Consider the following 13,863-nt stretch of genomic DNA (forward strand, 5'->3'; position numbering starts at 1 on the left):
GAATAAACGATATTAAAAGAAACCGAGCATTGCTGTCTTGTTCATCTGCAATGGATAACTGGAAGAGGGGAATCGCCCTGGATTAGCGCGTTAAATTCGGTCCAGTTACAGAGGGATGTCTTAGCTGATGTGGGTCCAAAGGAGAAAAAAGAATGCTACTTTGCCCTCACATACAGCACCTTTCCTCTAAAGCACTCAACAGAAGGATGCCAGTATCATGATCCCTGTTTTACAGATGGGGAAACTGAGGCACAGCACATTGGGACAATCCACCCACCAGAGCCAAGGATGGAACCGCTGCTCTGACACAGCCTCTGCCATGCCGATGAGAGCCTAGACCTGCTGCCTGCAAAATGTATGAATGCCCAATATCACTAGAGCCGACAGGGGTGTGTGCCTGCCGCGCCTGGGGTGGATTGACCAGACATTTGTGACACCAGCGAGATATGATGCAAGGGCGCGTGCCGCTCAGGATTTCAAATTCGGTTCACGTGACACAGAAGAACCACTTAGCTCTGCCGATTTGCTCCTGCAAACCTGGCTTAGAAGCTTGAAATGGATGCTTTGTTAACACCTGAAATCGATGCTACTTTACATATGACTCAAAGGGCCCCGAAAAAGCAGGGGGGAGGGAAGTGGGGAGGGCGGGGGGGGGGGTTGCGTTGCTCTCCACACACCACAGGTGCCCAATGAAAAAAATAAATGAGGATTTGGAGAATATTACACAGCCAAGATCCATGAGCACACATTGCACGTACTACCAGTTTACACCCACGTGTGTAAAATTAAATGGATCACGTGTTCACCAGCACACACCCTAGAGCCAGCGCCACAGAGGGGTTCCGGGTTACTGCCCCGTGGCAGGGTGCCTAGACATTAGATGTCCCCTTGAGGAGCTGGCCCTAGCCCCTAGCATCCAGCTCTGATCAGGAGCTAGGTCAATTGGCGCCTGCCCATTTAGTCAGTTCACACTGCTGGGGCTGGGCCGTTTCCAGCCTGAATTTAGTGCAAAGAGGTTATTTCCCCCCCCTCCTTCTCAGTCAAGTTTTATTCCCTCCCCCCCCAACTCCCTCAATGAATGAGCCGATTCTCACACACGTAATGACACCGAAAAAAGAGGGAAGAGGAGCCAGGGGGGAGCGAAAAAATAAAATAATCAAAATCAGAAAATCAGACATTTCACAGTGTCTAACAACTCTAATCTCCCTGGAGCGGGGGAGAATCGGGGTACGCCCCACTCACTGCAACACCTGCCCCCGCGTCTCCGGCAGCCTCAACGCTAGCGAACTGCCCACGGCCAGCGCGGTCGAGGCCAGCAAGATTGGCACGGCTTTCGTGATGCCGACGAAGGAGGTGAAGCTGCTGATGCCCAGAACGGCCGCCAGCTTGCAGAGGGCATTGAGGAAGCCGAAGGCTGTCGTCCTGGAGAAGCGGGGAGAGAGGCTGAGGTTACGGGCGAGCTAAAGGGTTTGGGCGGGGGGAGAAGGCTGCTGTGTGCACGGGGGGTTAATGGCCCCTTTCTCCCTAAAAGGTGGAGAACAAGCAGGGTCACAGCAGCAGCCGTCCAGAGTAATCTGACTGCATGTCAGCCTCGTGGCCTGGGAACCTAGACCCCCTGCATTCTATTCCTGGCTCTGCCACTGATCTACTGCAGGACATCAGCCAAGTCCCTTCCCCTCACACCCTTTCGCCATTTCAACTGTGAGCGCTTTGTGGCAAGGCCTGCCTCTCTCTCGATATATGTACAGCACCCAGCACAATGGGGCCCTGAACTCAGCTGGGGCGCAGATGCTACCCACAACAGACACACACACTCTGTTTAAAGCTCTGCTGTTCGCATGTATTTTTCTATCAGGAAATCAGTCGCCCCGGTGTATTTAACACCGATTACGACAAAGCTCCGGTGTCTGGTGTAAGCTACCGTAAAACGCTTCAACGACAGTCCCTGCGTTCTAACTTTAGCTACAAACTCTGCAGCCCGCCTCTAGTCAGCACAAGGGCCCAGCTTCCATTCCCCCCGACTTGCTGGGTGTGGGGGGCTCCTCCTTCCAGGAGCCCCCAAACCCCTGCTAAAGCAAAGTCTGGTCCATTTAATGCCTTAATGCCTGGAGCAGCTCCCCAGTTTCTGTACTCAGCCACCTGCCCGCCTCTCCCTTCCTACTGTCTACTTCCAGCCTTTGGCAAGCTGCAGTCAAAGATCCCCTTTTCCTACGGGTCTGCAAAAAGCCGAGCACAAATGGATCAGGCACAAGGGCAGCCCAGACCACCTCCTGCCGCCCATGAATCAGTGCCCTTCGCTCTCAGTGACGGGCCCTCCAGGCAGCCAAGGCCCAACCTGGCAGCTCTGGGCATCAGTTGTGCCTGCGCGATTTCTCCCCTGCAATCAGCGGTGTCAGCAGGGGGCAGCTGCAGTGACTCACAGCCCCAGGTGAAAGGGATGGGCGTCATGGCTTGGCCTGGAGGTGGCGCCCTTGAGCCCCTCTAGTTGCCTGCATTGACAATACCTTGTCCATGTTCAGTCTCAAAGCAGCAGCCTCCCTCCCCTGCCCCCCGCATGCAAATGTTGATGTGCTCCCAGAATCCTTTGTGGGCCTTCCCTAAGCACAAAGGTTTATGGGGAACCCCTGGCATCTCGGGGTGGGGCAGGACAAATTGGCAGGCCAGGGAGAGGGGTTGGGAGCCAATTGCAAATGCAGGGGATGCCAGCTGGCAGGCTTATTGGGATTGGCATAAAATTTCCTCAGTGGTCCCATTCTCGGAGTCAAATGCACCCATGCCATCTACAGTCAGTGTCCAATTCACAGAGGAGAAAACTGGGGTACAGCAAGAGGAAGTGACAAGTCTGTGCAGCCAGGCAGAGGCAGAGGTGGGAAGAGGACTCCCCAGGAGTCCTGTGCCCCAGTGCTCTACTCTGCCCAGTAGACACCGCTCCCCACCCAGAACTGGGACTAGAACTGGCTGAAAAAGAGGGGAAGGGGGCTTCCTTTCTGTGAAAATGTGTCCAGTTTTAAGAACATAAGGACAGCCATACTGGGTCAGACCAAAGGTCCATCTAGCCCAGTGTCCTGTCTTTCAACAGTGGCCAATGCCAGGTGCCCCAGAGGGAATGAACAGAACAGGTAACCACCAAGTGATCCATCCCCTGTCGCCCGTTCCCAGCTTCTGGCAAACAGAGGCTAGGGACACCCTCCCTGCCCATTCTGGCTAATAGCCCTTGATGGACCTGTCCTTCATGAATTTATCTAGTTCTTTTTTGAACCGTCATAGTCTTGGCCTTCACGACATCCTCTGGCAAAGAGCTCCAAAGGTTGACTGTGCGTTGTGTGAAGAAATACTGCCTTTTGTTTGTTTCAAACCTGCTGCCCATTAATGTCGTTGGGTGATCCCCAGTTCTTGTGTTACGAGAAGGAGTAAATAACACTTCCTGATTCACTTTCTCCACACCCGAGACGATTTTATAGACCTCAATCATATCCCCCCCCCTTAGTCGTCTCTTTTCCAAGCTGAAAAGTCTGAATCTTATTAATCAAAATGTGCACTCCCAAAGCAGGGTGAAATGTCAAAACTGTGGAAATTTTCATGGAAACGGGCTTAAGGAAAAATTCCATTTGTTAAAAACTGAAATGGAACTTCTTGGCTTTCCAGCTGCCCTCAGGGAAGGCTCTAGTTAATTTCGTGTGAAATTGACAAGTACCTTCCCACCCCACTGCTGGAGGGGCAAAGAGCCCTGCCACACTGCCTCTCTGTGAATCGCCCTCAGCTCTAGGCACCCGAGAGGGTGACCAGACAGCAAGTGTGGAAAATCAGGAGAAGGGCTGGGGGTAATAGGCGCCTATAGAAGACAAAGCCCCAAATATCAGGATTGTCCCTATGAAATCGTGACATCTGGTCACCCTAGTGCCAGAGCATTGCTGCTCATCCCACAGAGCCGGGGGGGGGGGGGGAGCCAGGGGAACTCTGGTCTTTGTGTCTCTGTCCCCTAGAGCTGGCGTTCAACAAAGGTATGGTCAAATCTGTGGCTCATTTGGCTCAAGATTTCACTCTGCCACATTGGCATTTTCCAGCAAAATTAAGTTTAGTGGCTTCTGCTCTAACCACTAGACACTCCTCCTGGGGCTGGGACTAGAACCCAGGAGTCTTGACTCCCAGTCATTCTGCTTTAGCCATTGGGCCACCTTCCCTCCCCCCAACATGCAGGGTCCTTCGAGCCCTAACAAGTATTTATCGTTACTGCATTGTGTCCCCAAAGCTACCAGATTGCGGTGGTGACCCAGGATTCCTCCTTCTCAGCCACCCCGAGGTGGCTTCATGGGACCAGCCCATGTCTGAACTGGGTGTCCCAGGATCAGGACTTGCTCTGCCTTGGGTGGCTAACGGAGGCGGGGACTTGTACCTTTTGTCTGAGGGGTAAAGCTCCACCGTCAGCACATCCAAGGCGTTCCAGGAGGCGATGCTGACCCCCCCGAAAAGGCAGAGCAGGGCAATCATGGCTGACTCGCTGTTCCCGAATGACAGGAAGAAGCAGCTGATGCACGACATCACGCTCGAGCCGGCTGCAGCAGGATGAGGAGAGGCGTGTTAGGTGCGGTTACAGGCCTCGCTGGAACCATACCTGGTCAGAGCCAGCATCACCCGCCTGGTGCAAGAGCCTTCTCCTATGCATCAGCCTCCATCGGTCCTGCAAGGCCTCCTGACTATCCCCTCTGCACAACCCAGTGCAAGGCCCTTCTCTTCTGCAGCCTCCCTGCCTTATCCACCATCTCTCACCAGCTTCCTCTTTGCTCCTTCGTTCTGCCGGTGCAAAAACCACTGACTCTGCAATTCTGCCAGGCCCTCTGGCTACAAGAGGCAGCTGGGGCAGCTGGCCCGAATGGTGCAGGGTTGCAAATCCTAGCTGTGCCCCTGCTCTGCATGGAGAAGTTTCCCCTGGGAAAGTTTCAGTGGGAACGGCTGATGCCTATGGACCAAAAGGGTCCAGTTCAAGCATCAGCCAAGGAATAGAGCCAGTTGGGAATTTTTCAACTCAACTTTTTTTTTTTTCTTTTTCGGTAGGAAAATGGATTCATTGAACCTGTTCTTGGGAACGGGTCAGATCCGATGAATTTCCCATTTCAAACAGTTTGTGGAGCTCTGTCTTTCAGCTTAAAAGGACTTTTCATTTGGAAACATTGTTCGTTGATGATAAACACCCATATTTTCAAAAGAGAAGAGGTGGAAATAAAAACCAAACATTTCGAAACGATCGAAACATAATGTGTCACTGACCGGCTTCGGAAAGAAAATATTCCGATTTTCAGTGCGGGACAATTTTTAAGATTTCAAATTTTCGTCCCGAATTTGGATGGGGGGAAAACTTTGAAATCTCAAAAATTCTCATGGGCTGGGGAAACCTTTCCTTCCCAGCTCTCCCAAGGAGGCATGCAGCCAGCCTGGGGACTCTGTTAAGGGGTGAGACCCTCTCTAGCCAGCAGGGGGCAGCTGCAACTTCAAGCCACAGGGAAGCTGGATTAAAGGGGCAGGGGTCAATTTTTGCTCCTGCAGCCAGGGTCTACAGGGGGATCAGTGCAGAAGGAACAGACTATCCATACCCCCATACTGCCACCACCACTCCCCCCGCCAGTCCCCAGACAGCATCCCCGCCCCTCACCCAGCATCCGGAGGCGCCCGATCTTGTCCATGAGCAGGGCCGAGACAATGTTCCCCGGCAGCACGGCCAGGGTGCCCAGGAAGCTGACAAAGTAGATCATGTAGGCGTTGTTGTCGTCGCTGAAGTCCAGCTGGCAGCCTTCTTTGTTGTGCAGGAAGGTGCTGTTGATGATTTTGGTGTTGATGAATTTGTACTCAAACAGGTCTGTGGAGAGGGAGAAGACGACACTGGGCATGGCCTTGCACTGAGCTACAGAGCAATTGGCAGGCTGTTTGCCCATCCCACCAAGCACTGGGGGATGGGGGAAGATGGGCTGAGAGGCAGCCGCCTCTGAGGTGGAGCGCAGCTGCTATTTAACGACCACACATCAGCATTGCGCAAGGATGCTCTCCCAGCTTTGCAATGCAGCCACGCCACCTCTGGGTTGGACCACAGCTGCTGCTTAATGGATGGACCCAGCACCGAAAAGCAAACTACTTCTGATATGCAACATGGCTGCTGTTCAGCGGCCTCACCGCAATGCTGCACACTGACACCCACCCACCACTGAAAAGCAGCCACCTCTGGGACAGAACACGGCTGCTGTTTAGGGACTACACAGCAACGCTTCACAGGGATTGCTAACCCCCCACTGAAATGCAGCCCCCTCTGAAGTGGAACACAGAGGCTTTTCAACAGCATGCAGCAGTGCTGGGAGTGGAGATAGAAATGCAGGGGAACTGGAAGCCACCAGGGTGTCATTAATCAAGGGGAACTTGACCGGGACTAACACTTTTGTGTTTTGCAGACCAGCCCAGGGATTCTTAATCAATATGAACAGCCGGGTGCCTGGGTTTTAATGGCTAGGTCCAACCCACCAGAGGGCAGAATCAATCAGTGCGACATTGCAATACATGGAGGGTTGGACACAGAAGTCACGAATGGTCATTTGTTCGCGCACACAGGGCCAGCCTTGGAGCAGCGTCTGTCCCAGGTGAAGATGGCTTTTTTGGGGTGGGGGGATAAATTTACCAGCTGTTTGCTCCCCCTTCAACAGCGTTTGTTGATGCCTTTCAGAAAATACGTGGGTTAGCAGCTCCAGCTGCCTGATCTCTCGTTGTCTAGGGCTCCCCTCGCAAAGCCCATCAGAGTCTATTCAGTGCTGAGTCACCGCGAAGCAGCTAATTAGCACGGCCCAGAGGATATTGAGCAGCAGCCTCACAGCAAGTGCAGCAATCTCTAGCCCCACAGAGGGCCGGGTGGCGAATTAAGGCCCTAAAACAAAACAGCCCTGGCCCAATCCTTCTCCGCCCTGAACCTTGCCCAGCCATTTCCATCAGTGCAAAGTGGTTCCCAGATGCTGCCTGGTAGCATTTTACACCCCCTTTGCATCAGTGTGTGTAAATGGCTGCTGATGGGGGCAGGGCAGTGGAGAATCAGGCCCCCTGTTTGTTCCCCCATCACATTCATGTCGCTTGCCCTCCCCTTCAAGGGACCCCAAATGCAGCATCTGCGCTGGTTAGGCTAGTGAACACAAGGGCTATTAATCCTCATGCTCCATGGCACAAGCTGACCTCCAGCTGGCCGGTCAGGAAGGAACCTCCCCTATGAGGTATACTATTAGCCAGCAAGGTCCAGTGTTGGAGATTTCAGCCTGTCTCTAAGGGCATGTCTACACTGCAAAATACGGTGTGTCCTTAACATGGGTTAACTAACCCACATTAGCTAACTCGGGTTCAAATAGAAGTGAAGACACGGCAACTTGGCTTTCAACTGCGCTTCGTGTCTCAAGTTCAGTCCCTGGCTGCCCTGTAAACTTGAATTTGAGCTGCTGACCCAAACTGCCATGGCTGTACTGCTATGTTACCCTGAGTCAGTGAACCCAAGTTCAGAACAGACCTTTGCAGTGAAGACATAACCTAAAAGCCAGTGAGTCAATGTGGCCCAGTGGGTCTGGTACTGTCTCAGTGGGTCTCAACCTATTTACCATTGTGGGCCGCATCCTACACTATCTGTATGGCCCTGAGGATGTCACATGGGCTGCAGCTCTGTGCTGATTGGGCCAGGTTGAGAACCACTGGTCTAGATGGCCCATCGACTTGTTACGGGGCAGCAGGAAGTTACCTGTGTTGTAGAAGACAGTGGAGATGAAGGAGCAGTTCTTGAAGAAGGTGTTGCTGGAGGTGATGTCTTCGAAGTAGCACTCCTCAAACAGGGAGTCCTCAAAGGAGACGGATTTCAGCTTGAGGCCGATGAACCTACCAGGGATGAACCCGGGGAGTGAGCGACCCAAGAGCGACTGAGATAAGGGGTGTGGGACGTGTGGGTCTCCCTCCATCACGGGGGAACAAAAATGGTTTCTGGACCTGCTAAGCCAGACACTGGATGTTCGGTGACCCTTCTGTGCAATGAGTTTGGTGGGTCTCAGTTCAGTCCCTATTGGATGAGTAGCCACAATTGGGAGTTAATTAAGTATTTGCAATTGGCACAGCAGATAACTCAAGGCTTGCATGGACTCTGGGGGTCCGTAAAGGTAGGGGTTGGTGTGTGGTAGGGTGGGGGTTCAAGCTTGTCCTGTTGATGCCCATGTTCTGGATACACAAAGGATCCCAACCTCTAGGGCTGCACTCCTGGTGAGGTTCTGGCTGCATTTCCCTCAGCACCTATTTATTTATGCACCCCCCTCCTCTCGAGCCCAGAGACCTCTTCCCAGCACTGGCCAGGCTCGCTATCCCCCAGCGCAGGCACATGCTGCCCATTCTCTGCAACCACGGGGCCATGTTAGACCCCACCAACCTCCCAATGTCTTTGCAGGCTCTGCCCAGTATAGGGATGCCTGGTTGTTTTCCGTGAGCACGCCCCCCCGCTCTCCGCCCCAGCGCCTCAGCCCATCTCACAAGGGTCAAAGAGGGCTCTGGCTAAGTGCCCTGGGGGTGAGAAGGGACGACCCACTACTCACTTGTCATTGAAGTATTCACCGTTGCGGTGGATCTGGTTCTCCAGGGTAAAGTTGAAGGTGAAGTGTTCCACCTTCTCGCGGGTGAAGAGCTTGGTGCGGGAGGCATATTCGATGTTCTGTAAATGCTTGATCATGTCTGGGAACCAGACTGTCAAGCCGTAGTAACTATCAGAGAGAGAGAGAGAGAGGGAGAGATCAGTACTGATTGTCTGTAGTGGCTAGGATCCTGAGTCATGTACTAGGACCCCATTGTGCTAGGAGCTGTACATTGTTATTGCTATTAGGTGCATTATGGTAGCACTAGCACCCTAAGTCATGGAGCAGGTGCCCAGTGTGCTTCGTGCTGTGCACTGCTATTAGGTGCATTATGGTAGCACGAGGACCCTCAGTCATGGGACAGGAGCCCAGGGTGCTAGGAGCTGTACAAAGAAGGAACAAAACTCAGGCTCTGCCCCAAGGCACTCACAGTTAGCGCTGGGCGGGAAATGGTTTCCTGGGAGATTTTTGAAAAATGTTCCGGTCTCAACTCAGGATGAAAAGATGAAATCTCAATTTTTTTTCACACACTGAAAAAAAACCCCAAAACCCCTGCGGTTCAGGTCACTCAGACTGCTTCATTTTGATCCTTTTGAAATGCTTCATTTCCATTTTGACCTGTTTGTTTTTCTTTTTTAAAAACTTTTTTAAAAGTATAAATTAAGTTAAATTTCCAAACAAAAAGTCGTTTCCAACTGGAAACTAAACTTTTGGTTTCAAAAAGGTTGAAACATCCCATTTTGATCCTTCTGAGGGTTTTCTCCCAGCTGGGCAATTCGTCAGCTCGCCCCTTTCCTGCAGAACGATTTGGTTTCCGTGAATCTGCAATTTTTTTTTTTTTTTTGCATAAAAACATTTCTCAGAAAAATTCCCAACCAGCTTGACTTACAATCTAAGTATCAGATGAGGGACCCAGGTCTCTCGCGTCCCAGTCCTGGGCTCTATCTCCAATGTGTGCTGGATCTGGTTCTCAAATCTCAGCTAATAGCAGGGCAACCTATCCCAGCATGCTGCCCTGACAGCATGCCTCTGCGGGCATCCATTCTCCATGGACCATTCTGTCTTTGGCCTCTGTCCTGAGGCTGCCCACAAGGGGCTGGCTGTGACTGGGGAGCTCCACCCCTAAATCTGGGCTCAAACCCACCAAGCCTTTTCCCCAAACACTTGTTGCTCTCTGCCATCCAAGGCTGGATTTGAACTAGCTGCCTGAAGGCCCCATAGTTGCCCCATAGAAAGGTGTGCACCTGGCTCTCCCTGCACTGGGGGATGGCCAGTGCTGGGAGGAGGTCTCTGGGCTCGGTGGGGTGTGCATAAATAAATAGGTGCTGGGTTGTGGGGGCGGAGGGGCGGGCATGCTCATCAAGAGTGCAGCCCTGTAGATTGGGATCTTTTGTGTATCCAGAGCACAGGCACCAGCCGGGCATGCTTGGCCCCCCGCCCCCTCCACCCACTGACCCCTGAACCAGTCAGATGAGCCCCCCGCTGATTGTAATGTTGGCTTAAAGACAGCAGGAAAATGTACTGACCCCTGCATAGCTGGGGGCCCTTGGGGTGTTCAGAGAAAAAGGGGGGAGGGAAGGGGAGAAAGAAATGGCCTTTCCTGCAGCAATTCTCATGGCAGATTCTCTGCACTGAGCTCCATGCTTCAGCACCAAGGACAGCTACTAGATTCCAGAGTCTTCCTGAAGTCCTTCCCAAGGTGCGGTCAATAACACTGCCGGGAATAGAACCCAGGAGTCCTGACTCCTAGCCCTACACTATAGTCACGGGAGCAAATTCCCTCCCAGACACAGAAGCCAGGAGTCCTGATCCATCTCCAGGCTCCAACTCCAGCCACTGGATCACGCTCCCGCCTTCTGCCAACATATGGGGAGTTAATAGGCTTTCTTCTTAATTTTCAAAAGAGGATAGATAGATAGATAGATAGATAGATAGATAGATAGATAGAGGGGGTGTATGGAGATAGATAGATAGATAGATAGATAGATAGATAGATAGAGGGGGCGTATGGGGATAGATAGATAGATAGATAGATAGATAGATAGATAGATAGATAGAGGGGGTGTATGGGGATAGATAGATAGATAGATAGATAGATAGATAGATAGATAGATAGATAGAGGGGGTGTATGGGGATAGATAGATAGATAGATAGATAGATAGATAGATAGATAGATAGATAGAGGGGGTGTATGGGGATAGATAGATAGATAGATAGATAGATAGATAGATAGAGGGGGTGTATGGGGATAGATAGATAGATAGATAGATAGATAGATAGATAGATAGATAGATAGATAGATAGATAGAGGGGGTGTATGGGGATAGATAGATAGATAGATAGATAGATAGACAGACAGACAGACCCTGGACAACCCGACTGACTTCTGTGGGGCTTTACGTGATGTGATCCAGCCCTGTAGGCTTTGTGCTGGGATACAAGCCCCCTCTGATACAAGACACCCTACCCCGGTTGCACGGCCCTGTTGCTGAGGTGGCCGAAAACAGAGAAGCCGGTTAACTACAGCAGCCACAGAGCCAAATTGTGGCCGCTAAACTCAGTGGGGCTGCTTGGGCGTGAATGGCGAATCCCCACGCGACGGGGAAGCCACCGCCTCTCCGCCAGAGACTATTCCACAGCCTAGCAAGTCTCGCGGCTGCAGAAAAGGCTTTTCATTGTTAGCACGGCTTTCCCAGTTTTCCCTGTGCACAGCTCCCTCCTGGGGGAGGCCCGTCCGGCTGTAGGTGGAGCGTAAGAGCTTTGGCAGGGCTCGGGCTGCACCGGGCCTGTGCCGGGAAAGTCAAGGAGTGCGGCAAATAGCCCTGCCGCCCCCTCCCCCATTCTGAAACATCCCCCCTCCCCACCCCTCAGCCTTTCTGACAGCAGCTAAACCTAGCGTGAAATCCTGTTCTGGGAATAGCAGCTGGCAGGGGAGGAGGAGGGCGGATTCTGTGAGCGAGATGGATCCCACACTGAGCGAATAGCGTCTGGCAAGGAAGCACAGCATTCGAGCCAGGGGTAGGGGGGAAGGCTCAGCAGTGCCCTGGGAGTGGGGGCGACGGGCTGGATGGGAGGCAGAGGGAACGTGGTTGGAGTCTGGACTTGTTAGCTGGGGGCTGGGGAGCACAGCGAGAGTGGCACGGCACCAGGGGGATCCTGGCTCATAGGGAGGGGGTCGGTTCATTTGTTTGAAGCCAACCAGAACGAGCGATGTTTGGAGCCAGAGCTTGCTGTGGGCCCAGGGGATGGGGGAGCTACCGTCACACAAAGCCACTGTACATCGCCAAGGAGAATCGGGGCCAGGTGAGCACCATCCCCCTTTGTTGGCAGCAATAGGGCGGGGAAATGTCTTGGTTTGGGTCAGCACGTGGCGTTCTGGAGGCGGATCTGAACTCTCCGACTGAGAGGAGACTGGAGGGTCATGGTGAGGAGGGTCTCTGACTCCCATCCTCTCTCCTCACCCTGCCCGCCTAGGAGTAGGCAATAGGCAGACGAGCCAAAGCCGGACTGCCAGATGCTTTTGAACAGGCACCAAAATCTTTTTATTTACTCATTACCACCATTATGGTTAATATTTTTGTATAATTTCCTCTGGAGTCTGGACCTTGACCATACCTTGACCAAGAAATTTGGACCTTGACAAAAAATAATCGATTACCCCCCCATGTCTGCACTGGGAGCCTTTATGCTCGCTCATCCAATCGAAGAAAAGACGTGCTACCATGTGACCCAACTGACCAGTCGCATCAAAGCGACATGGCCCCCGCAGCAAACGCATGGGGACGTCCCGCCAGCAGGAATAGGACAGCCTGTGGCCCCGTTTGCAGAGATGCCCAGCGGGTGGATTTCATGGGAGCTGCAAGCACTCAGCACCCAATTCCTTGGTGTGTTGCTCACCGCGAACACGGCCTCAGCAATTATCCAACCATCTCAATAACGGACCCACGCTTGTCCTGTAACACGCTTTAGCAGAGTAGTCCAGAGATCAGTTTGCTAAAGTTAATTGGCAATCAGTTAACTTGAATTAGAACAGGAGCAAGACACTCAATCCTTTGCGCCCGCAAGCAAGACCCTGATTGCACAAGAGGAATGCCATGACAATCACCTCGCTGCCAGCTCCAACTGACAGGACTTTGCAGAGATCAATTACAGAGACACGGTTCCTGACTGGAGCCCTCACTGGCTCCCCGCGGCCTCGGCCGATATCGGCAGCTGAGCTCATTTGTCCCAAAAAAGCCAAGGAGGAAGATTTGTCTTCGCAGGGCCGCTGTGCAAATTGGTGGCCTTTGATTCTCCTTATGATGCTGGTAATTGCTCCATGTACATTAAAGTCAATGAAATATTTAATCACAGCGATGACAAGACTGAAATCAAGGGGAGCTAGGCGCCTAAATACTTTTAAGGATCTGGACTCAGATCCCCAGCTGGTGTAAATTGGCCACCGCTCCAGAGGAGTTGCTGGGCCAGAACCCCAGCCAGGGTGTATCGGCCTCGTTCCGCTGTGTCCGCACCGATGTACACCAGCTGAGGATCTGGCCCGAGGAGTTTAGGCCCTGAAAATGTTACCTCAGCCTGAGAGGTGCTGGAATCTTCATCAGCCCCTTGACTATCACAGCTCCTTTCTCAGCCCCGGCCCCAGCTCCCCAGACCCCAGCAAGGACAGAATGCTGCTGCCCCGATCTCAGCCCCCACCCCCCAGCCCAGCTGCCCCCGCCCCGATGCTCACACTCCTCCACCTCCCCGCATTCAAGGCAGGAGCCAACCCAGATTGAAATGCTCTGTTGGGGTTTTTTCCCCAAGTTTTCGATTTGCCGAAAAGTTAGAAAAGTTTCATTTTCGGTTCTACCCCAAACAGTTCCCCTCCCCCTCCCCCGGACACACTTTTTTCGGAGCCGCCGGAGAACTGAAAAAGCCGCTCTCCTGCTGGCCCTAACCAGAGCCGCGGCTGACGCCAGCCCATTGGGCATGACCCGCTGCCGACCACAGCACGGCGCCGACTGGCTGCTGCAGAAGGAGCTCGGGAGAAGGGACGCGCACGGAGGACCTCATGCGAAGCCAGGCAGCACGAGCAGGGGGCGCGTGCCCCCTCTGGATTGCAGACCTGTCCTCTGACCCTGGGCACCAACCCTACAGCGGGTGGGGCGGGGGTCTGATAAGGCACCAAAGTGGCTCAGGGGAACGTCGATACCCAGCTGCTGGAAAATCCCCATCAACCACATTGTATTAATCCCTTCCCTGGGC

The 13,863-nt window shown here is 52.9% G+C and overlaps 1 protein-coding gene across 1 annotated transcript in view; it reads right to left on the reverse strand.

Annotated features, from left to right (window-relative positions):
- Positions 1-649: 649 nt before the first annotated feature.
- Positions 650-13,863, reverse strand: part of SV2A (synaptic vesicle glycoprotein 2A) — a 50,862-nt gene continuing 37,648 nt past the window's right edge. Inside the window, exons 9-13 of the mRNA XM_074938650.1 lie at positions 8,586-8,750; positions 7,751-7,884; positions 5,648-5,851; positions 4,394-4,553; positions 650-1,422 (exon numbers count right to left, since the gene is read on the reverse strand). Of these exons, the coding sequence (XP_074794751.1) occupies positions 1,239-1,422; positions 4,394-4,553; positions 5,648-5,851; positions 7,751-7,884; positions 8,586-8,750 (847 nt within the window). The 3' untranslated portion in view covers positions 650-1,238. The remainder of the gene's footprint in view (positions 1,423-4,393; positions 4,554-5,647; positions 5,852-7,750; positions 7,885-8,585; positions 8,751-13,863) is intronic.

Source organism: Natator depressus, chromosome 24, assembly GCF_965152275.1.
Source record: "Natator depressus isolate rNatDep1 chromosome 24, rNatDep2.hap1, whole genome shotgun sequence".
NCBI lineage: Eukaryota > Metazoa > Chordata > Testudines > Cheloniidae > Natator > Natator depressus.